Below are 22,701 nucleotides of genomic sequence, written 5' to 3'. Positions count from 1 at the left end.
TATTCAATTGTATAATGTTTAACCTCAATTACAAGTGTTTAAACAAGTGTACATGTACTGTCAGTTGTTGAAAGGTAAAATAAATAGGTACTTATTTAAATATCTACAATAACATGAACATGATAGAAATGTTCATAGAATCAATATTTATCTGCGTCTGCGAAAAGGTACTGGTTTTCGGGGAAACCACGGGATCCAGTTCCTTGTATAGCGAACAATGACCCAGCCTCCGGTTCTTGAGCCAACTGCGCCGGAGTTAGATCTCGTCGACTCGTTGTGACAAACAAAGTTGATAGTTCAGGCCCACCCCACATCACTGAAGACACTTGACTGGCTTCGATTTTATGCTGCTCTAGCAACTTGCCCGCTCTAGAATCAATCTTAATTACCTGCAAATGTAATGGTCTGTAATCAACTGTCGATCCATAACACAGAGCCATCTAGTCCCAAATTAAACAAAGCTTGGGCGTGTAATTAAACAACTAAGAAAGACTTAAATTAGATATTTTTTTGTAAATCCATTGGTTTATAATACACATAGAAAAGACTCAGACCAATACAAAATATCGTGTACTCAAGCCAACAAATATTTCTAACGTGTAAGAATAGAATTCGTAACAATTGAAGGTAAAGTGTTGGGCTAAACCACTAGACCATCAAGGCTGTGAAGATTATAATATTATATTAGTTTCTATTACAATAGTTTTTTTACCTTTCCACCCTTATAGCATGCCACCCATAAATTACCATCGGTATCAATGGTCATACCATCTGGCACTCCAGTCACATTGTTGGCGTTGAAACTGAACAATGTTCGCCTATTACCTGAAAATGTGTATTTTATGGTAAGTATTCTTTTAATACACATTTCAATATTCCTATACAGTAGATAACATTCTTAAAGAAAAATATATCATCTAAAATTCAAAATTAAGTTTCGTACCTACCTATTATCTCTTTAGTGCATAAAAAGGCGAACGTGTAAATGTCTTAATACTTAACATACTTAAGAACATTGTTATGTAATATAATCTGTTACAATTTTTATCTTTGTTTCTTGAAATATATTTTATAATCTATAAATAGGTAAAAAATACAATACACAAAATATCTTTGTCAGATATATTGTATATGCTACAGTACATTTAATTTAACTAGAATATATAGTAAAAGAATTCTATATAGGTATACGAGACAATATATAATTATCCTTACGTAAGTTTCCAGTATTCAGGTTAAAATCGAAGACGTCGACGTTTCTTGTAGGGGAGTCAATATAAAACATGTATTTATTATCTGAAGTCCAAGCGATACCGTTAGACACACTCACTGGTCGCACTTTATTCTCTGGGTTTGCGTAATTATGCTCATCCAACATGTATAGAGTCGCTTTATCTCGGTCTACTACGCCTGCTACCTCATTGCCAATAGTTCCTGAATAAAACAGTAGTTTATACTTGACATTCTTTTGAAATAGTCATAAACTATGGTACAGAAACTACAGTACAGAGGGGATTGTTAGTAATGCAAACTAATGGGCTATTACTATCAATATTTCATGCCACGACTTCCACGTGGTCGCCCTGAATGGAAATCACCATTATTAATTCCTGGTGATTTCATGAGATAATATTCGATTATAATTTATTAAAAAATACAACTACCAACGAACAAACAACCAAATATCAAAGATTGTGTTCATAACTTGGAATGGGTGAAACCAAAAATGCTTTGTATCTCGCTGATACAGTTTTCGACTAAGTATGGTTTAGTATCATATTAATTGCGTATTTATAATTAATAATAATAATATCTCAGAACAATTCACACAGCGCCATCGAGTTCCAAGCTAAGCAGAACTTTTATTTTGGGTAGGTACTAGACAACAGTTATAAATATGTACATAAAAATTTATTTTTGTAAATGTACATAAAAAGCACCCATATCTATACAAACCTATGTTGTCAAGATCCCTATTGCGGTTAAAAAAAAATGGATTTTACTAAAAACTTACCAAACCAAAGCCTTCCTTTAGCATCCACTTTACCATCATTTATTCTATTATTTGGAAGTCCTAAATCAACAACAGATAAAAGCCGTAATGACTGGTCTCCTGATTCAGAATCCCAAGGCAAGAAGTATAACTCCGATCTGGATGATACAAGTATCAATTTAGGATTATTTTTTACTGTTACGACGAGTGAAACCGGTCCATATCCTGAAAGATAAAATGTAAATAACATGACGCGCTGTATCCGTGCAGCAAAATTTCAAGTTTGTTACATTTACCCAGACTTCCCACATTTTTTTATTAAATAAAATAGAATATGCTCTATTCTCTATTTAGAACCTAATGTAATTTTATGAGAAAAGGAGGGATTGTTAGAAAATGAGGCAGTCCCCATTTACTGACAATCCCTTCTGTCCTGCTCCTGTTCTCCATTGCTATCATTAACCATGTCAGCTTGAAAACCAAGTGGTTCCTTTTTTGGAAAATATCGTAGTTAATTTCTATTGACTTGCTTATCTTATTAAAACTAGTGTCCTGGCAGCGTACCCATACCGTCGGTGCTGATACCGGGGCACAACCTAAGATATTATTATTAGGGCAAAGAGAATTCTTAGTAATGTCGATAAATAAGTCTAATTGTAATGTGCCATTTCAGGTTGACTTCCACTGGGTTCCACTGGAAACTGTCGCGACAATGTTCTAGTGAATTTGTCACGATGGACTAACTGATCTGACTTCATGCTCATCCTATCATCCTACACTGGTATTATCGCCAGCATAAACCGTGAACGTAGGCGAGTATTGTTCCATTCCATTATTGTCAATAAAAACATACCATAAAAGTTTTTTGTTAACATTTTCATTACAAATAAACAATCAAATCTATTTATTCATTTGTGCAATCATGTACATGAGAGATACATGTTTAGAGATCTTCCAATATTATTTATTTACGATTACAGTGTAACATTTTTTACTCTATATACTCGTAATGTTAATTTAGATCAAAATACCTACTCAACTGAGTAGTTTTTTTATGACAAGGTTAATGAACAATTTATTAACGAATTTTTATAGGACTATCTAATGACATTCGTCGAAGGGAGCATTGACTGACAACTATATGTACCTACAAAGACATTGCTATACATCAGACTACCCGTGACTTATTATTACGACGTATTTGAATCGTTCAGTTCATAATTTGTTCAGTGTGGTATTAGTTATTAAACATTAAATAATTCGCTTTATAAGACTTTACAATAAATATATAGTCGTCCAGACGGCAGGCAACCTTCGAAATTATTAACGCTGCGACACCAGCGAATTACGAGATTATTCCAATTGAAAAAAAGATTCTAATGGCACTAGATTTTTTTTCACGTGCATAAAATGAATTTGAGATATCGAAGTTAAGATGACTTGTAGTGTTGTCGGGTAGGAAATCACGATTTAACTCTCTCAACAGAACTAACATTTTGCAAGGCTTCGAAGTAAATACATCGAAATTAGGTATGGTGTGGCGGTCTACTGGTTATGTTGCAGTCAATACATCGTTCCACGCGAAACATGTTATAGCGCGCGGGTTTGCGTTCACAATTACATAAATGACTGTTGTTTAATATACAATTTTATGTTTGGCGAATATATATATATATAACAAAGAGATTATAATAAAATATATAATATAGTATAAGTGTGTTTCCTACAATGGTTTACTACTTACCTATGTACTTAGTAGTAATGTTGCCGGTCTGTCCATCCAGTCTATGCACCTTCTGCCCCGTGATGTCTACAAAATAGAGAGCATTTTCCTCTATTGACCAATGGGGACCCTCCAAGTGGCCATCACCACGAAATATCTAAAAAAAAATATTCTTAAAAAACATCATCAGCATCTTCCATGGCCATATGCGGCACCACAGAACAGAGGAGTAATTTACTTCTCTGTTCTGTGGGCGACACAATATATCAATATTATGAAATAAAATTTATATACACCTACCTATAGGTACCTACGCTACTTTAGTTTTGATAATTTTATTTAAAGTACTTTTAGTAAGTGTAAATAAAAATATGTAGGTACAAAACAAAATATGAAAATTTCATTTGTCACTTTTTATAAATACAATTTTTATTACTTTTGTAACATTTCAATGGTTTGCTATCTAAAATCTGTAAAAAATAACTACGACTAGATTATTATTACGGCTAAAAGGCAAAGATTAGTCAACTTGGATAATTGACCCAATGATCCACCCACACCAATACTTAATCCAATGACATTTTTTTTCTATTGACGTCTTATTTTAGTTTCAAGAGAAAGGGCTTAATCTACTACTCGATAGACTTTAAAATATTTGCCTAAGATATTTCGATAATCAAAAATTAAGGTAGTTTTATTCATAAAATACCAACACTTACGTTTTTTATAAGCGGAGCAGACGACCTGTATGCATTTGTATTAGTCAACACAGTCAATATCGCTAATAAAAAAATGACTTTCATTCTGTCTTTTTCATTAATTAACTTCTTTATATATCGAGTGTAACTGGTTTTGTGTTGACCCTATTACGTCCGCCGTAGAGTAATATCAAGGTACAAATGAAACAGAGATCGTAACAATCGTGTCACTATCAATAATACAGCCTTCGCTGATTTCGTCATCGCCATTGTTTATTTTTGCAAAAGTAATTATGTATTAGCATTAGCACACATTAGAGCAAACAATATCTTCATATAAATGTGATGTGACTGATGTGAAAATGTAAAATATATATACTGCCTACTTAATAATATTATTTATACGTAATTAGAAAGTGAGTTTGTTTTTAGCGTACGTCTTGGCACTTTCAACCCAATTCTAATAAATTTTAGTAAAGTCGTCCGCGTATTTCCGTGGTTATCTCTCTGTGTCCGTCTCACCAATTTCTGCCGCCAGCACCATATTGTGTAAGATATTACTTAAAAAGGCTTCGTATGTGAGAAATCACAGGCATCACAGGACGCAAACGAAGAAAAAAACAGAAAGAATCTTATGTATACCTATAAGATTCTTTCTGTTCTTTTCTTCGTAATAATCCGAAATTAGGCAACAAAATAGGTACCAAAAAGCACTTATAAGTTAATATTACATACTAAAGTAACGAAATCGAATAATTTACCCAACTGCAAATAAGTAGTAAAATGTTTCAATTCGACTATATTTTCGTGTTTAATATTATACGACCAGACATTGCTCTATTTCTGTTCCGATTTTTAGATTACCAAATTTTTTTTTAATCGAGTGTAAGGATAATAAAAAACAGTATTTCCAAAATTATTATGACAACCGCATAATTCACTGTAGAAAAGTCTTCATAAACAGTTTTAGTTTTATTCTTATCGTTATCTATAATATATAGCTTCACATGCACAAGTAAAGCCTGTTTACGGTTCAACGCGCCACAAAGCGGAAACATAAACTTTATCAAGGTTTCTAATTGTCGAGCATTAGGAATTAAGTCCCAATACTTTAGGCTGTTCTTCATTATTTGTCTGTTATACCAACTGTACTATTATTTTATTTTCTAAAGACCTATTTAGTATGATAACTTAGTCAAGAATATTCACGAAACTCAATTTACAAGCTGTATTAACTGTACCTACCTATTATTAAATATGTATGTATAATATCTATTAGTTCTACTTCATATGTTTTTGATACGATTTATAATCATGACCGGAACGATAGACACATCATTTATTTATTAAAGGAGAACCATGATAGTCTACAACAATCACCGACATGAATACGGGTGAATACTGTACGATATCTTGTATGAACTTGTTGGCCCGACTAAATAGTAACTATGGCCTCCAGTGCCGATTTGTTAGGTACCGATCTCCAAGCCCGCGGAAGAACATATAGAGCGCATAAAGCCAACTTCTGTCGGACAGTTGACTTCGGTTTGAAAACAACGCTACGTTTCAAAGGTTGGCTAATAACCTTAATCCCCTTCAGGAATGGAGCAGTGACAGGCATAGATCGGAAGATGTTGTAGTCCGTCCACCTCCATGCAGATCCGACCTGGAAATAACGTCAGTTAATTGGTGAATTCGTCACGACGGGCAGGACTAACTTCATCCTGCATCATCCTTCACTGGTGCCAGCGTTAGCACGGGCTGGTGCACCAATCCATTGTCATTTACATGTTATCTATCTTGTTCCCAAGCATTTGTGTATGAAATATTATGGTTTGCTAGACTTCGTGTTAGCTGTTGTAGTTGGTTGGATATAGCTTAGGATTGGATATAATTTTGTTAATGTAGAATTACTGACCTATTATATTTGTCTAAGTTTCCCTTTAGGCAAAAATAACTATTTTTATCTACTATCTAGTGTATCGTCATCATATGTAATATTATATATATCTATTAAAGTTTTTAATGTTTATCTTACCTGATAACCTTCAATAGATGTTTAAAATGAGGTTATAGTCTACATACTGACTTTACCTGCATAACATAGGTAGGTAGTAGGCAACTAATACCCTCTAATTATATCTACTCACATCTATATTACCAAGGTGTGTATCTTACCTTGGTCAATGGAAGTAAATTTATCACAGATAATATCCATAAAAAATACATTACCTGCTCCTCACTTTTAAAATATTAATAACGAAATATTTTTCGTGGTCAATTTGAGCAACAGCGTACTACTTTATGAATAGTAAGTATTTAAATTTCTTAAGTAAGTAAATTAATTTAAGTTAAAAAACAAATAGGAGGAAATGGAGGGTAATAATTTTGCCTTTTGTGATTCAGTCGACTCTACAAAGGATAAAAAAATGAAATATGAATTTATCGACAAATTTTTGAGAATTTCCTGACTAATTAGTAAGGTAGGTAACTTTTCTATATACGTAATAATTTCATCTATGAGTTAATTATACTTACTAGATAAATAGTTATAATAGTTAAGATTTTTTATAGTATAAGTGTATTTTTAGACCCCTTGACTATAGGGTTAATATTGGGCAGTACAGCACACACAAACCCAATATATAGGTATATATAATAATAGATATTGAATTATAATTAGGTTCGTAGATAGGGCATCAATAAAAGAGGAAAGTAAAATATGTTACATTCACAGTTATATTTCACGATATAGTCTAAATTTACAATCTTTATTTTCTATTGTTCTAACGATGACAAGAAATGTACAATTTTCAAATTTATATTTTCTTTATATAAACTAAAGAGTTATTAACAAGGGTTATATGTATATATCGAACTAATATATCAACCCAGAAATTTATGTGATTCTAATCATGCACCTAATATATCAGAAATATTGACTATTGTTTTTCATATATGGGCTAATATATCAGAAATATTAATACCTATCCATAGATATAATTTGTATTTGTATAGTTATAAAAGTACTTATTGTTTTTCATATATCTGGGTTCAAACTTATATAAGAAAATATTAGAAAGAGTAAATTGAAAGTCATAATTTAACTTACTCATTTATTAAACTTTGTTACAAAATTAACAAAAAATACAAATATCCTTTAATAAAGTGAAAAATACTTTTTAACAAAATAAGGCACTTTTCACCAGTGCTCAGCCGCCAAAAACTAGCTCAAATGCCACCAGTGGTCAGCCTCTCTTAAGATCCATAGTTTCAATAAAGATTAAGAACATTAATAAACAATTAGTCCGGTCAAGGAACCTAAAAGGACTTAACTGTGCCCTAACAATCACAACAATCAAATACCTATCTAACTTATATTTAAATCAGTCGGAAATTTCTTTAGTAACATCAGTATTTGAAAAGATTTCAAGTTCTTCTTCTTTGTAAAAGTCGCCGATTAACAATTTTTTTAGGAGCTTATCTTCCTTACAGGTTTCTGTGTCAGGAGTTTCAGGATATAGAAGTATATTACTGAGAATTTTAATTTTATTTTGTTTTGATTTCCACTAAATCACAGTCTGTCTTTGTGCATTTTACGCTCAATTCCTTATCATAATCATAATTTTTCTTCTTTGTAGTCTCCTTCACTTTACTTTTGGTAGAATCTAGATCTGCTTTTTTTTTTTTTTTGTATAAAAAACTGTATAAAAAAACAATTTAAATATGACGGTTGAACTCTGGGTCTACTGTCACCAGTACTCATACCATGTAACAAACTCTAACTATTTAAGTGGCCGACTATTAGACAAACAGCGTTAAAACCAGTAGTCAGCCAGGGGTTTGAGTACTAGATAATGTATATAAAAATGGGACCCTGTATAGTTTAATAATTCTTAAGAAAAACATGATACTTTTCATTGATTACAATGCCAAAAGTCTTAATTAATGTAAATTTTAATACAAAGTGGCCTAAAATTTATTTTTTTCTGTGAGATAGATGCAAATTAACTGTCTGACGGGGACTGGTGAATGATAATATAATAAGGATTAAGCCGACCAACGTCGCCGGAATGGCGATAGAAGCTATTTAAAATAATTTGATTAGGTATTTTCTGTTATAGCGCTATTCCTATTGGTTTTAAACCGAAAAAGGCTGAATACTGGTGCTACTAGTGCTAGCGCGAACTCGCGACTTCGGCAATTGCGATCATTAGTGCATCGTGTGGTCTTTAGTGGGTAAAAATCTCACACAGAAGCTCGTCATGTCTCCGACGAGGGGACGACTTTTAAAGGTCTTTCCATATGATGAATAAATAAGGCCTCCTTTTCCTAGCTGGGACGGTCGTCCTTCCTGCTAAGCGCGCACTTAAAGCACGCTCTTGCGGTGACTCTGGCATTGCAGGGACACGTGCGAAAAGTGAGCGCTATTTGTGTTTTGTTATATATTTATTTTTGACATACCCAATGTCTAGCATAATTTTTCGAACCCCTAATTGTTAATTATAAGGATTCTTCACCTTATTGCTAGTAATGATCATATCGACCTCCACGAGGAAACTTTTGTAGTTAATTTCAATTCCTTACAATAGGCTAAACTAGAATGACTGCAGTCTGATAATATTTTCTTACCCTGCCGTTCTACCTATATACATCGTTAGCTCAGAGGGTTTTATATTTGATTTAAAACGGATAGTATCTGAAGCTGTGACAGCGATAAAAAAATAAAACTGACAGACTGACAGATCACGTTGTCATTAGTTGACAGTAAAAACTTGAAATGTCAAGTCAAAAAGTAGACGCCGCCGCTTTCGTTTGGTGTTTGGTGTTTTTACATTCCTTTTTCTGAGTCTAATAGTTTTGAGTCATTTTATCTTGAATTTGACGAAAAATTATAGATATTCAATTAAGTTGTGATTATTCAATATGAGTAATATATGTCCTAAGAAGGATGGAGGGCCAAATGTAGATTATTTCCAGGCGCCGGAATCATTAGCCCAATTCGATCAAATTCGTGTTTGGCTACAAAAAAATTGCAAAAAGGTAGTTTAAAATACAAATTATCTTATTTATATGATGTGCATACTTTGTTAAAATGTATTTTTTTATGTAATGAACACTGATTAAACAACTTATTAAGTAACCTTTTAGCATTTTGTAAATATATGCATAATAAGGTACTAATTTTGTTACCTACTGTTAAGTAAAAGCAACATATATCCTATTCCTATAAACTTGATGTTGATATTGTGGTGAACATAACACTTAATATAATCTCATTATCAAAAAATATTACAAGTATAATTCAAGTTATATTATTCTCTTACAGCATGTTCAGACTGATCCACCAACAAAAGAGGGCTTGGCCCAACTTGTCATACAACTAATACAGTACCAGGAGAATAAACTTGGGAAAAATGCATCAGATCCACCATTCATACGGCTTCCAGTAAGTAGAATAATATAATTAATCTACTTGTTATGAACAAAATACTTGTTTATAAAAGCTGTACTACAAAACTTTTTGTCTTTATGTAAAATTTTATTCATATCATATTCATAATGACTTGTATATGATATGAATAAAATCAACAAAACATCACATTAATGGAAGTAGCTGAACATTCTTATTTTAGCTGTTTCTCTTTCTCTGTTTTGTTCTTTACTTTTGCATATTAACTTGTTAACGAGGGAATTACTTTTTTAATTGTGCAGCATATAACAGGCTCTGACTCTGGCTAGGATGTTTCACTATGTCACACACAACATAATTTCATATAATATATTTTTAATTGGTACGAAACTATATATGCCACCTTTTCCAGGTTCCAGGGCGCAACATAAATTTAAAAAATTTATCTATTCATATGTCCCACACATACACACAAGTATTTACGTTTGACATATTTATGTGTCCCACTCGGTTAACAGTTTAATAATTAACAGTCTCACTCATCTTCTGTTATATCATCTCAAAATCCTCCATCACTTAACCAACCCGCATTGTAAACTTTTCTTTCCTATTCTGTTGTGTTGCCAATACATTACTGATGCAAACAGTTTAGATTGCAATGTTATGAAAGCAATATCCTCTGCTACTTGGTGACTCTCATGTTATCTGTGATGATCTGCTCTGGCTTTTTTATTGCAATAACAATAGTGAAAACTGGTTGCTCTATTGACTTTGTCACCTTTTTTGAGATAAAAAATAGGTTGTCTATCTATACAATATTATCTATCTTCACATAAAATTTCTTCATGATTTGTTCAGTTATTTACACATGAAAGGCAACAAACAGGCAAATAGACAGGACACATTTACGAGTTTATAATAATAGCATGAATAATGTATTTGATTAATTTTAATATTTATAGATGAAAGTGTTCATGGACATGAAGCCAGGCGGGACCCTGTGTACGGTGCTCGCCACCATGTTCCGCTTTAAATCGGAGCAACGGTGGCGCAAGTTCGACTTCCAGGTCGGTAAGGTATGCACTCCCCCCCCGCACCCCGCTACGCTCACGCCCGACCCTGCCAGATCTCGCCAGATCCCGCACCGCGCGGCTCTAACAATGCATCATTTGACATGCTTGTAACATTTTCTATTGTAAAACATATTATTATTAGGATTTTAATAAAAAAAATCTTAGTTGAAAAATACTAAACAAATTGCTAATTAAATTAAAAAGATGAGAGAGAGAAGAAAGATTATGTTGCATTCATGTATGTTTTCCAATGGCACAATGTTTTAAGGGTATGATATTAATAATTAATAATGCACACTACACTATATGACATGATTAACTATACAATTTAAATTAAATGTTGAGATATCTACACAGTTTTGTTTAAAACATATGTCACAAGGTTATGTAAATATATATTTAAATTTTTGTGTGAATAGCACTAGTTTCTTATTCACATTTCTTAATTCAATACCTTTTGATTTTTTTATTTTATTCTATATGTGCACTTTAATATTCAGAAGTGATCTGTAACAATTACTTACTTTAAAATTTACTATTACTTTACAATTTTTATTTGATACTTAAGGACCCATGCATAAATTTTGGAATAATATAAAATAAATATAAATACTCCTAAGTATGTTCTAAAGGCTTTTTTTTTTAAAATCATTTTCAAGTGCTTCAGATATTGGAGAAGTTCATATTTTTTCTTACAAAACAACCCAGTTTTATTGTCTTATTCTGATGTACTGATTTTTTTAAATTATAAATAACTTAACAAAATTAGTATGTTTTTGTTATTCCTCTAGTTTCTTATATATTATGGCAATGTAGTATGCAGGTTTGCTGCACTTGCATAATGTGATAACTTTCATACATACTTAATATACTCATATAATTTTTTTTCCTCTACTAATTGAATCTGTAATTGTCACAAAAATTATTTTATGCATTCTTTTATTCTTAATGAGTACAACTTATCTTATTTGCTCTGGAAACTCAGTAACGAGTTCTTAAGTATTAAATACTATTTCTTTATTATGGTGTCTATCAAGGAATTGTATGCTTAAAAGGAATTCCAAGTTTTCCCCATCATTATTTTCATTTCATGCAATCCATATATTCCCCCTATGTGTTTGTTTTGGGAGTTCAAATGGTTATGTTATGTGTAAATAATAATTGTCTGGGACACTTCAAGTTGCATTGTGTGTTTTTTAATTAATCAATGACCTTATGTGACTAATACTTTTATTTATGTTTGCATGCATTCTTTTATTATTACATTTCTTTTTTACCTTTTTATCTTTAATAATGATAAACTACTGAAATTGTAATAAGATTTTATAAGGGTGTGAAATATGTTTAATATACATGTGTATGAATAATACAGTGGCAAGTATTGCCAGTTTTTGTTGTCTGTTCATTTGTAAATGGATAAATAGATTGTTCAAGTTTTTTTACAAGTATAGTTGAAACTATAGTAAAATGTATAACATTATTTGATCTGATATTTCCTCAATGTACCATATACTATTTTTGTTAACATATTAAGAATGTCATCGTGTTCTCACAAGTTATGTGTGTAGACCATGATTGTTTACTTCACAATGTCTTTACAAATAATTTGTTAAGACTAATGTTAACTTTTTATTCCACAACTCCACTAATTTAACTACTTGACCAGAATCTGGTCATTATAGCAACTAATGTTAAAAGGCAAAAACTTGAATTTGAAACATTGAGACTTGAACTTTGACTTCCACCGGTTTCAATATATTTTTGGAAATTATTGTAAGGCACATAAAAAAATATTCTTATCAATATAGTCTTGAACTCATTGCTGATAGTTTCGTATATTATAATTAAAACATAAATTGAACAAACATAAATTTACAAAATGAAGTTTCAAAGGACTAAAGTCTTTAATTACTAGATGGTTTCGTCCTATTTAGGAGCTATTAAGTTAAAGTAAATAAAATTCCTAATAATACATTTAAATATTCGATTAATATTACGTGTGACTAACATTCAATCCTCTCGTCCCGTCCCGTCCCCCCTACGACCATTTCCAGAATCCGTCTCGCAAGGACCTTAATGTGCAAATGATGATGGAGATTGAGTCCTCGCTTAGTACTGCTGAGGTGATCCGCACGCCTTGTGTCTACATACGACCGGACGTGGATAAGGCTACAGCTAATAAGATAAAAGAGATTGTGGGACATCATGGTGATATTTGCGGTTAGTACTAAATTAATTTATAGTTTTGAGCAATAGTTAATATAGGTTTTTCTGGTTGTCACAAGGAAATACTTTGTTTTTTAATTAGCATTTCTAACTGACTGTCCAATGAATGAAACACCGATAACAAAGCTAAAAATTAGTTTAGCATGTCAAGTATTGAGTTTACTATGTCTCTAGTATAGCAACCATTTGTTGTTTGTGGTGACTTTTATCATGCTGGTCCTCATGTATTCGGAGTTTTTGAACTTATTTTATGTATGCAGAGGACGAAGAAGAGGCGACGCACATAATATACCCGACAGTGGATCCGCTTGAGGAGGAGTACGCGCGGCCAATAATACGCCGTGGCAACCATGTGCTGGTGCACTGGTACTACTTACCCGACAGTCACGACACGTGGTCGCAGGCAGACTTGCCGGTAATATATTATAATTTCAGTCATGTATTATATATAGCGAAATTTTTCTTATGTTATATGATAAATACTCATCTTAACTCTAGGCTCCATATCATATTCTTTATTTGCCTATATACTTGTTGTTTAATCTGCGAAAATCATGTAGGTGGACGTTCCGGAGACAGCTAATTGGGAATGCAACCGCGCAGAGCCATGGCGCGTGTCGGCATCTTGGGTACTCGATCTTCCACAGTACAATGAGTGGATGAACGAGGAGGACTATGAAGTTGACGTGAATGGAAAGAAAAAGGTATGAACTTTTTGAATAAATGAGTAAAATTGGTATTATTTTTGTTTACTGGTTGCAAAGTTTGAAATATTTGAAAAGATGAGTTATTTATAAACGATGTTTTATGTTACAAGGTTCACAAGCTACGTTTGTCGGTCGATGATCTGTTGCCTGGCGCAGAACCGTCTAACAAAGGTAAGAAAGGCAAAAGGAAGCGGTCCCCATCGCCACCACCGCAGAAACACGGCAAGAGGAAGAGGTAATTTTTTTTTTACTTGTATAGTATTCAAATAGTAGTAGTATTCAAGTAATAATTCAAGAAAGTACATACTATTTTGACATATTTATTTACTGGTGCTACCCAGTAAATAAAAATAATGAATATATGCTAATATATGAGAACATCATTTATTGTTACACAAAGGATATATCAAACCAAAAGCCCAGTAGGATAAATATTAAACTAAACCATAAAGTGGAAAACAAAAAATGAATGAATTAGAATAAAAGTGATTAATTTAAAAAGAAAGGAATGGAAGTTTATTTTAATGTTTTAAAAACTTTCTTACCACTTTGTTTCTTTGGCTTGGTATGCATTTTTCAATAATCTTTGTATTTTTTTTTAATTATTATTGTTTATCAGCCGCTCGGCTAAGCGTCGCGACAATGACGCCGACGACGAGGAAGATAATGCATCCAGGGACAATACTGACGCGGCACCCACACCGGACAGCGAAAGGGCTACTGAATGTAAGTTTTTTTAATACTTAGACGGTAATAGAACTTTTAAAATTAATAATAATTTACACTTTATTTTTATTTCATTTTACTGTATACATATATTGAAAAAAAAAGATAATTTTTGATTTTAGTTATCTCTTGACATATTTTAGATAATAATCTAGCAGGAATCAGTGTTTCCTATGATTAGTTGCTATACTAGAAATTATAATCTGCATATTATATAGTGTTGAGCACACTGCAATAATTATATCATAGCTTGTTCAGGCACTTGGAGTTTCCTTAAAGGGTTATTAAGTACTATAAAATCAAAAATTACAAATAAATGTAAATATATACATAGAGATTGTCACACCTTTTCAAACCATGCACGCAATGTTTGTCAATCACGTTTGTCCTTTTAATGATGGTCACTACATTTTTCGCAGTTTTTCTTTAGATGTTACTAATAAATTATATCATTAAGTTCAAAAGAAAAACAGAATCAACAAAACAAATATATATGCATAATTATACAGTTAAGCCAGGGCTTATGCTCTATAATTGCAGTATTTACTAGTGACCACACGACGCATACATATCCTCGGAACGGTGGGGTCGTTCCGTGAATAGAGTCCAACTTACAATACAGTACAACTTAGAATCCGTTATTCGACAACATTAAAGTGCTGTAAGCGATATTGGCTACTGAGATTACTAAGGAAGAGAATAATGTGTACACAGCCGCAGCGGCGACCCCGGCCCCCGCGTCCGAGGCGGCGACGGCGGCGGCGGCGGCGGCGGCGGCGGCGGCGGCGTCGCAGGCCGGCGACGCGCCCGCCACGCCCGCGCCGCCCCCCGACGCCCACGACGCGCACGACGACTCGCAGGGCAAGCACTCCGACTCCAACACGCAGGTGCTTCTACTCATTACATACCATACCTTCTTGACAGACGCTCGTGGTCGTTATATAGATCAGACATAAGATTATTAGGGTGAAGTTTTATATACGAATGGTCTAATCCTAGATTAATTTATAGTATTTTTATCTCAATTGACGAAAATATTGCAACTTTCATTTGGTACAAAATAAACGATAATTACTACTGTTAGTAATTAATTTATTCAATTAATGCAATAAACTTTAGGTCATACTAATTACGCAAAATGGAAATTATCTTTATTCAAATAAACTTGATACATGTATGTAAGCACTTTTATATAGTAATTTATTTTAACTAAAGTTAATTTCTTATTATATAATTTATTTATTTTCAAAACTGTCTATAAAGGAAATGCTAATAAAAGAAGAACTAGAAGACAATGTGACCGATCAGACGCATCATATCGTAGTGCCATCGTATTCAGCATGGTTCGACTACAACTCTATACACACGATTGAGAAACGCGCAATGCCAGAATTCTTCAACGGCAAAAACAAATCCAAGACACCTGAAATATATCTTGCATACAGGTTAGTATATACACATACCTGTTATACAGTACTGTTGACTAGAAATCTTGATTGTATTTTTGTTTATAATAATTTGCTAGTAACGTTATACACTTATAAATAATTCAAGTGCTATTGAAACTACTAAAAAAAATTAAACAGACGAACATTTGCAATTTTTAGTTCTACCAAATGTACAGTAAAAAATTAATGACAATTGAAAATGATTAGATCAAATATATACATTCTTGAATAGATTTTGTACGATTTAAATATGGTGTATCGATTAAATCTGTGGCATATTGCTGCATGGATGTAAAAAAAATATGGAAAGTCTGAGTAAAATATTTGCATAAAAGGAGAGTAAACACAGAAAATACGGCCAATTGGGATAAATTGAAGAAGATGACATAAGGCACTGATGAAGATGATATTAATGTTGTGAATTTACAGGAACTTTATGATCGACACATATCGACTGAATCCGACGGAATATCTGACAAGTACTGCTTGTCGTCGGAATCTGGCCGGCGACGTGTGCGCCATCATGCGTGTACACGGCTTCCTCGAGCAGTGGGGACTCGTCAACTACCAGGTCCTACCATCCACTTATACACGTACTCATCCATTCGCTTGCAGGTGTAACTATGTGTAGGTCTACTCTCTATACGTGAATAAAAAAGTGAATCTCTTTTGATAATATATGTACATATGAGTGAATGATATTGTTAAATGCAGGTTTTCTTATTGTACTATTCTAAAGCTATTAGCCGTATCTGGCCTTTACAGCTTCACGGGACGAAAAGGGGTTATGTTTTGCAACTCGCACCTGTGGTTAAATGGTAATAAATACAATGAGATATTTTATTTACTGATAGGTTGTTCTAACTCTAATTGTTGATTCTATAGACTACTGTGTATTTAATTATTGGGGAAATGAGAAACTAATGTTTTAATAAAATTGTTTCCAGTTATTATATATTAACAAAGAGTTCTTTTATTACTAGTACTTAGTTTTTTTATTACTATGAAGACATAGTAATAAAAAAAGTAAATACAAATTATTCAAATATATCTTTCCCAGTAAATAACGGCATATTAATTTTATTCTGTTTACGTATTTTTGTAATAAAATTAAGTCAGAGATTCTAATTTCGAGAAATGTTAGCATTCACTTATCAAAATGTGCCTTATTTTTCTTGACTTGCTTTTTGCTTTGTATAAATGAAACATTTCTATTGTGTACGAACAGTTAGAGGCAGAGTCCCGACCGACCGCAATGGGACCGCCGCCTACGTCACACTTCCACGTGTTGTCCGACACGCCGTCCGGTCTACAGCCGCTTGTCGCACGACGCCCCGGTGAGTATATACCTTCCATATTATTGCAGAAATATCAAACAATATGACAGTACTAAGGTATATAATACTGTTGTATTGAATACTATTCTAGCTCAGGGAGCTAAACTCAGTTCGGTGATTGAATATATAGTAAGTGCAACCATTTAAAAAATGTACTGAACAATCTACTCAGGGGTAGGTTGAGTTTTTTTTGTTATCCTATGTCATCCTGTCGTTAAATTCGTTGACAAAAGTAACTACATATTAGTTATGCAATATATATATTTTTTATTAGCATTAAAAAAAATGTGCGTTATTTACACCATATTGTATGCAAAAAGTAATTAATGTATTACGTGTTAATCGTGAAATCGCATTACATGTGTCGTAAGCACATGTTCCGGGATAAGTATTTTAAGAGAAGGGCAATATTATGCGTAACGTCCGTTTCAGCGGAGAACGCGGCCGTACCGAAGGTGGAGGCGGGGCTCCCCAACGGGACGGACGCGGGCGCCGCGGGCGCTGCGGGCCCCGCCGCGCTCGCGGCCGGCCCGGGGGCGCCGCCCGCCGCCGCCGCCGCCGCCGCCGCCGCCGCCGCCGTCAAGCCCGAGCCCGCCCTCGAGCTCGGCACCGCGCCGGGACTCAAGCTCGACCAGGTATATCAACTACGATACTATATAACTGTGCATCCTACTCGAGAAGAAAAGTTGAGATAGTACTGGTCTGTATTCCATACAAAAAGTAAAGTTTAAAAAAACTTGCGATCTGATTTTGTATCTCTGTTTCAGTGCAAAGTACATAGATAAATACGGATCGGAAAATATTTTTTGTCCGCATACATTAGATACGCCCTAAAAATAGTAGTACAAAATGAATGTTCTCACTGTAAAATTATGTAACTATTTGTACAGAAATATAATCATTGATATAAACCTTTTTATGTCTTCTTATAAGGCTGAACGTGAGGAGCTATTATTTACCGTTTTCACTTCAAACGGTTATTTAACCGTTGATAACGATTTCGTTTAGGCACAGGAATCTTACATTCATACAATGTTGAGTACATAATAATATAATGTATGGTATACACAGTACCGCGGCGGCGCCCGCGGGCGCGAGTGGACGGAGCAGGAGACGCTGCTGCTGCTGGAGGCGCTGGAGCTGCACCGCGACGACTGGAACCGCGTGGCCGCGCACGTGGGCACGCGCACACACGACGAGTGCATCCTGCACTTCCTGCGGCTGCCCATCGAGGAGCCCTACCTGCACGACTCCGCCGCCGGTCTGTACCTCCCCGATCCACACTCTACACTAGCCCCTCTGCTGTTTATGGTCGACATTATGGAGAGCGTAGTGGTTTCACACTGTGCACGTTACTGTCCATGTCAACAACAGTAAGAAGTGCCTGTTAAATATATAAGATATATTTATATGTAAATATATGAATATCAACTCAGAGGCTTTTACATCAACCTCCTAAAGTCCATCGACTACTGTCTACACAGTACAGTATTGCTTTTTTGCTAGTTTTTTCCGCCAAGTTGTTTATATGTGTGTAAGTTAATGGGCTTCTAGTTTTAATAATATAATGTAAAATTAGATTTTATTATAAACTTTTTAAAATAAATGTATTTTGTTACATTTTAATGTAACAAAATTTAGCCAAAGATTGAATATTGCAATTGTTGAGGATGTATCTCTGGTATTATACAGGCGGAGTTCTGGGTCCACTGGCATACCAGCCGATACCATTCAGCAAACAAGGAAATCCTGTTATGAGTACAGTAGCGTTCCTCGCGTCGGTCGTCGATCCACGCATTGCTTCTAAAGCTACCAGAGCAGCCATGGACGAGTTCGCTGCTATTAAGGTTTGACTAACATAAATGTTATACAATTTAGAATGTGAGTACTGTCTCAAAAAGCGGTGATTTGAAACTCTCAAATATTCAATAAAATAATTTACTATTTCCATTTAGTATGTGCTTATGTAATAATTTTTGATATTAAATGTTTATTTACATTTCCTGTAAGTCCTATTGAAACAGCATAATATCATAATTGTGAATGTTTCTAATTGTTTGTGACGGTTTGACCGGGTAAACCAATCATAACTTTTTCCCATAATAAATCTACTACGGGCTTGGGGAACTGATGGCAAGCTATAAAAAATCATAGCATTTGAGCTAAAGAACGGTATTTTTTCCCCGTCAATCATAGTCACTCTGACGAAGTCGAGGGGAGAAACACCATCATAAAATGTTTCAGTTTTTCATAAAATTACATATACAGCGATTGATATGCGTCACAACAATTTGAGCTGAAGAACAAGGCATTTCTTGCCTGTCAATCATACTCACTGACGAAGTCACAGGGAGAAACTACCTTCATAAAATGTTTCTGTTTTTAATGAATGCGTGTGTTTATGAGGTGTGAGATGTGTGAAGAGGACGTATGTTGTTGTGCAGGACGAGGTGCCGGCGGCGATGATGGAGGTGCACGTGAAGGCGGCCGGAGCTCACGGGCCCGCCGCCGCGCTCGCAGCCACAGGCATCGCCGGCACTGCGCCCGAGCCAGATCCCAACGGTATCCTTACATGCTATTTCTATATATAACTTATTTTGGACTAATTATAAACGATATTTGCAAGTAATATATATATAGTAATAAATATTTAGTTACTGAGTGCTAAAAAGTAGGAAAGCTTTAGGGTCACTTTGTTATTCTATGTAAAGATATGATAATTTTAACATAGTATAAAACAAGGTCGCACTTCGATTGTTATGGCTAGATATTCTAATGGTAATTTCAAGTAAATATGATACTCCAGCGTACCATCACCTAATTAGAAGTAGTTTTTGCCATGTATAGTGTTTTTACACTACCTTGACTAGTCTGTTTTCGACAATATTTAAAAAGAACAAGGAACAAGAAACTAAAATTTGTAGCAACATTAGAAAAGCCTGGACATACATATCTTTTTAAATTTTTTTTATATCAATAAATGTAAAATATAATAGTTTTTTTGGACGCAACATACATCGAAAATTTTTACAATGCTTATTGTATTTGAACGCTAGAACAATAAGGCTGAAGTATTCATGTTAAATTTGTATTCAATTTAACAGCAGAGAAAAAAGAAAGTTCATCTGATGTGAAAGCTGAACCTATGGAAGTAGAAGAAGGAGGCGAACAAAAAATTAAAGATGAGCCAAGCGAAGCGGCGGCCGCCGAAGATAGCAAGGATAGCAGTAGCAAAGATCCACCCTCGCCACAACCAGGTACATATGTATAAATTTAAAAATAACCCGACGCTTAACTGCAAAAAACTGTGTTTCTTAAACATTTCTATGTTAACAGAGGGACCGGCAACAGTTGACGCTAAACTGCAATCGGCGGCGGCAGCAGCACTCGCTGCGGCTGCTGTCAAGGCTAAACATCTCGCTGGCGTGGAGGAACGGAAGATTAAGTCGTTGGTCGCGCTGCTTGTTGAGACACAGATGAAGAAGTTGGAGATCAAACTGCGACACTTCGACGAGCTCGAGGCCACCATGGAGCGGGAGAGAGAAGGTAATGTGCTTATGAACATATGTTTAATTGTTTAAGTGAAGTCAAAATGATTGAATTTTCGGCCACTTATATATGAAGTGTTTCGTGGCAAAGAATTGTTCTCAAACTGAGATCTAAGTTACGCATTTGTTGGGCCAGATTAGAAAAATAAAAATTATGTGGGGTGTTCTGAAGAACACTGTACTTTATGTTTTTTTCACATTAACCTGAGGACGAAAAGAAATATAGTAGCGATCGTTTCTGAATTTATGTACTGTATTTAATGTATTGTAATAATTTATGTGTCTATGGGCAATGTTGTTAGCAGTATAAAGTATATTTTGTAATACTAGGTTAGTCACCTTATATCAATTGGAAGTACAAAGAACTACTAACATGTCCCCAGGTTTGGAATACCAACGTCAACAGCTGATTCAAGAACGTCAACAGTTCCATCTTGAGCAGTTAAAGGCAGCAGAGTTTAGAGCGAGGCATCAGGCCCATCAGAGGTAAAGTTATATGCTGCTAGCTTGTCAAAATAGGAGAGAAGAGTAATGTTTTATGTAATTTGAAAAGTAAATTAAGTAAAATCTCATATTTTTATTTATATAAATAAAATATAGATAGATAGATAGATAGATAGATATATCGTTTATTTGTTTGTTACTAGTCACACACATAACATGTTCATAAGAATATAAAAATACATAATACAACATAAGATTTATAAAATTGTGTTTTATGTGTGATCTGTAGCAATACAAAAAGGTCGAAGCTCAGCGTGGAACATTGTTCAAACAAAACACTGATTTTCAGCTAACCCATTTGAGGGTACGTGAAAATAATAATTAAAATAAATAAAAAATAAAAAGGAGCAATATTATTATTATAATAAAAATAATGTAAATAGTTCAGAGTATAATTTCATATAATTTTAACTGAGTGGTAAGGATCAACAAAAAGAAAAAAAAAAAAAAAAATATGTATGTATGGTGTCTGTGTTAGGCTGCAAGCGGAAAGCGGAGCGACACCAGTGCCGGCCGCGGCAGCGGTAGCGGGACCCGCGCCCGCCGCCACAGAACAACCTCCTACTGAGGTTCCTCAGCCGCAACCACAGCACGCATAAAACGACCGCGTCGAACTGGCGACTCAGACGGCCTGTGCCACGAGCGGGGGCGACGGCGTGAGTGCCCGCAGTGCGTCGCTGGTTGTTGCGCTTAGGCGATTCCAGGAGTTGTAAACAGTTGACAACTACCATCTAAACTAGATATTAGGTTTAGAATTGCTGGGCGGTTTTAATTATTTTTCCTCACGATCGACATCAACATGTGTTTTACTAACATATAGATTTCCGAAATCAGGACAAAAATCTTCTTCAAAATAAAGCATTTCCGAATCTAAATAGATTTTTTTAAAACCGGCTGGAATATTTAAACTAAGCTATTATGTTTAATAAATTTTTGAGGATGTGTGAACGTTAAAAATTTACTCGATTGTATATTGAAATAATTCCTTATAATTTCAATAGATCTGTCTGATTGTTGAATGTAGTGTGTGTAACGAAGTATATAATTTCTAATAGTTTTAAGTACTTAGCAGTTATTGTATGATTATATTTATAGGAGATAAATTACACATAATGACAAGTTATGAAATAAATGTATAAAATACTACCACTGTTTTATTTATGACTATTTTTTGTATGTCTTTTCGCAAATATAAATCGCATAAAAACGTTTTATACCAAATTGGTACATTTTATGTAATTAACGTTAGTAATATAATTTTATCACCCTTAAATCGTTAAATATGTATTATATTAAGTTGACTGT

The 22,701-nt window shown here is 34.1% G+C and overlaps 2 protein-coding genes across 3 annotated transcripts; one reads left to right on the top strand and one right to left on the bottom strand.

Moving 5' to 3' along the window:
• LOC131846499 (regucalcin-like) lies at positions 1-7,188 on the bottom strand. Of its 2 annotated transcripts, XM_059195821.1 has the most exons (7): positions 6,953-7,188; positions 6,000-6,080; positions 3,738-3,873; positions 2,015-2,218; positions 1,216-1,434; positions 713-825; positions 1-389 (listed from the first exon to the last, which is right to left on the bottom strand). In XM_059195821.1, exons 2-7 carry the CDS (start codon positions 6,033-6,035, stop codon positions 141-143), a joined length of 957 nt encoding a protein of 318 aa, XP_059051804.1. In that variant the 5' UTR covers positions 6,036-6,080; positions 6,953-7,188; the 3' UTR covers positions 1-140. The 2 variants fall into 2 exon arrangements, with proteins under 2 accessions (XP_059051804.1, XP_059051803.1); XM_059195820.1 differs by lacking the exons at positions 6,000-6,080; positions 6,953-7,188 and adding an exon at positions 4,436-4,619.
• A 2,030-nt stretch (positions 7,189-9,218) lies between these two features.
• LOC131846470 (SWI/SNF complex subunit SMARCC2) lies at positions 9,219-22,532 on the top strand. Its single transcript, XM_059195785.1, has 20 exons — positions 9,219-9,457; positions 9,744-9,863; positions 10,790-10,903; positions 12,955-13,120; positions 13,387-13,541; positions 13,687-13,830; positions 13,944-14,068; positions 14,453-14,559; positions 15,274-15,446; positions 15,823-16,004; positions 16,437-16,578; positions 17,236-17,344; positions 17,777-17,979; positions 18,416-18,605; positions 19,037-19,191; positions 19,789-19,906; positions 20,449-20,601; positions 20,681-20,890; positions 21,276-21,378; positions 21,875-22,532. Exons 1-20 carry the CDS (start codon positions 9,341-9,343, stop codon positions 21,993-21,995), a joined length of 2,907 nt encoding a protein of 968 aa, XP_059051768.1. The 5' UTR covers positions 9,219-9,340; the 3' UTR covers positions 21,996-22,532.
• The last annotated feature ends 169 nt before the right edge of the window (positions 22,533-22,701 follow it).

This window comes from Achroia grisella, unplaced genomic scaffold (genome assembly GCF_030625045.1).
Source record: "Achroia grisella isolate CSIRO2021 unplaced genomic scaffold, CSIRO_AGI_Agris_v1 utg511, whole genome shotgun sequence".
NCBI lineage: Eukaryota > Metazoa > Arthropoda > Insecta > Lepidoptera > Pyralidae > Achroia > Achroia grisella.
The sequence above is the reverse complement of the archived record's forward strand: the minus strand, read 5'-3'. Positions and strand labels throughout refer to the sequence as shown.

What these genes read in the sequence shown, in the direction of transcription:
- LOC131846499 (XM_059195820.1), bottom strand. Translation starts at nt 4,519, where the DNA reads ATGAAAGTCATTTTTTTATTAGCGATATTGACTGTGTTGACTAATACA. An exon ending in CTGCTCCGCTTATAAAAAAC is followed by an intron (nt 3,874 to 4,435) that starts GTAAGTGTTGGT and finishes ATTTTTTTTTAG; the next exon opens with ATATTTCGTGGTGATGGCCA. An exon ending in CCTGAATACTGGAAACTTAC is followed by an intron (nt 826 to 1,215) that starts GTAAGGATAATT and finishes ACACATTTTCAG; the next exon opens with GTAATAGGCGAACATTGTTC.
- LOC131846470 (XM_059195785.1), top strand. Translation starts at nt 9,341, where the DNA reads ATGAGTAATATATGTCCTAAGAAGGATGGAGGGCCAAATGTAGATTAT. An exon ending in ACATCATGGTGATATTTGCG is followed by an intron (nt 13,121 to 13,386) that starts GTTAGTACTAAA and finishes TTATGTATGCAG; the next exon opens with AGGACGAAGAAGAGGCGACG. An exon ending in CGGGACTCAAGCTCGACCAG is followed by an intron (nt 17,980 to 18,415) that starts GTATATCAACTA and finishes TGGTATACACAG; the next exon opens with TACCGCGGCGGCGCCCGCGG.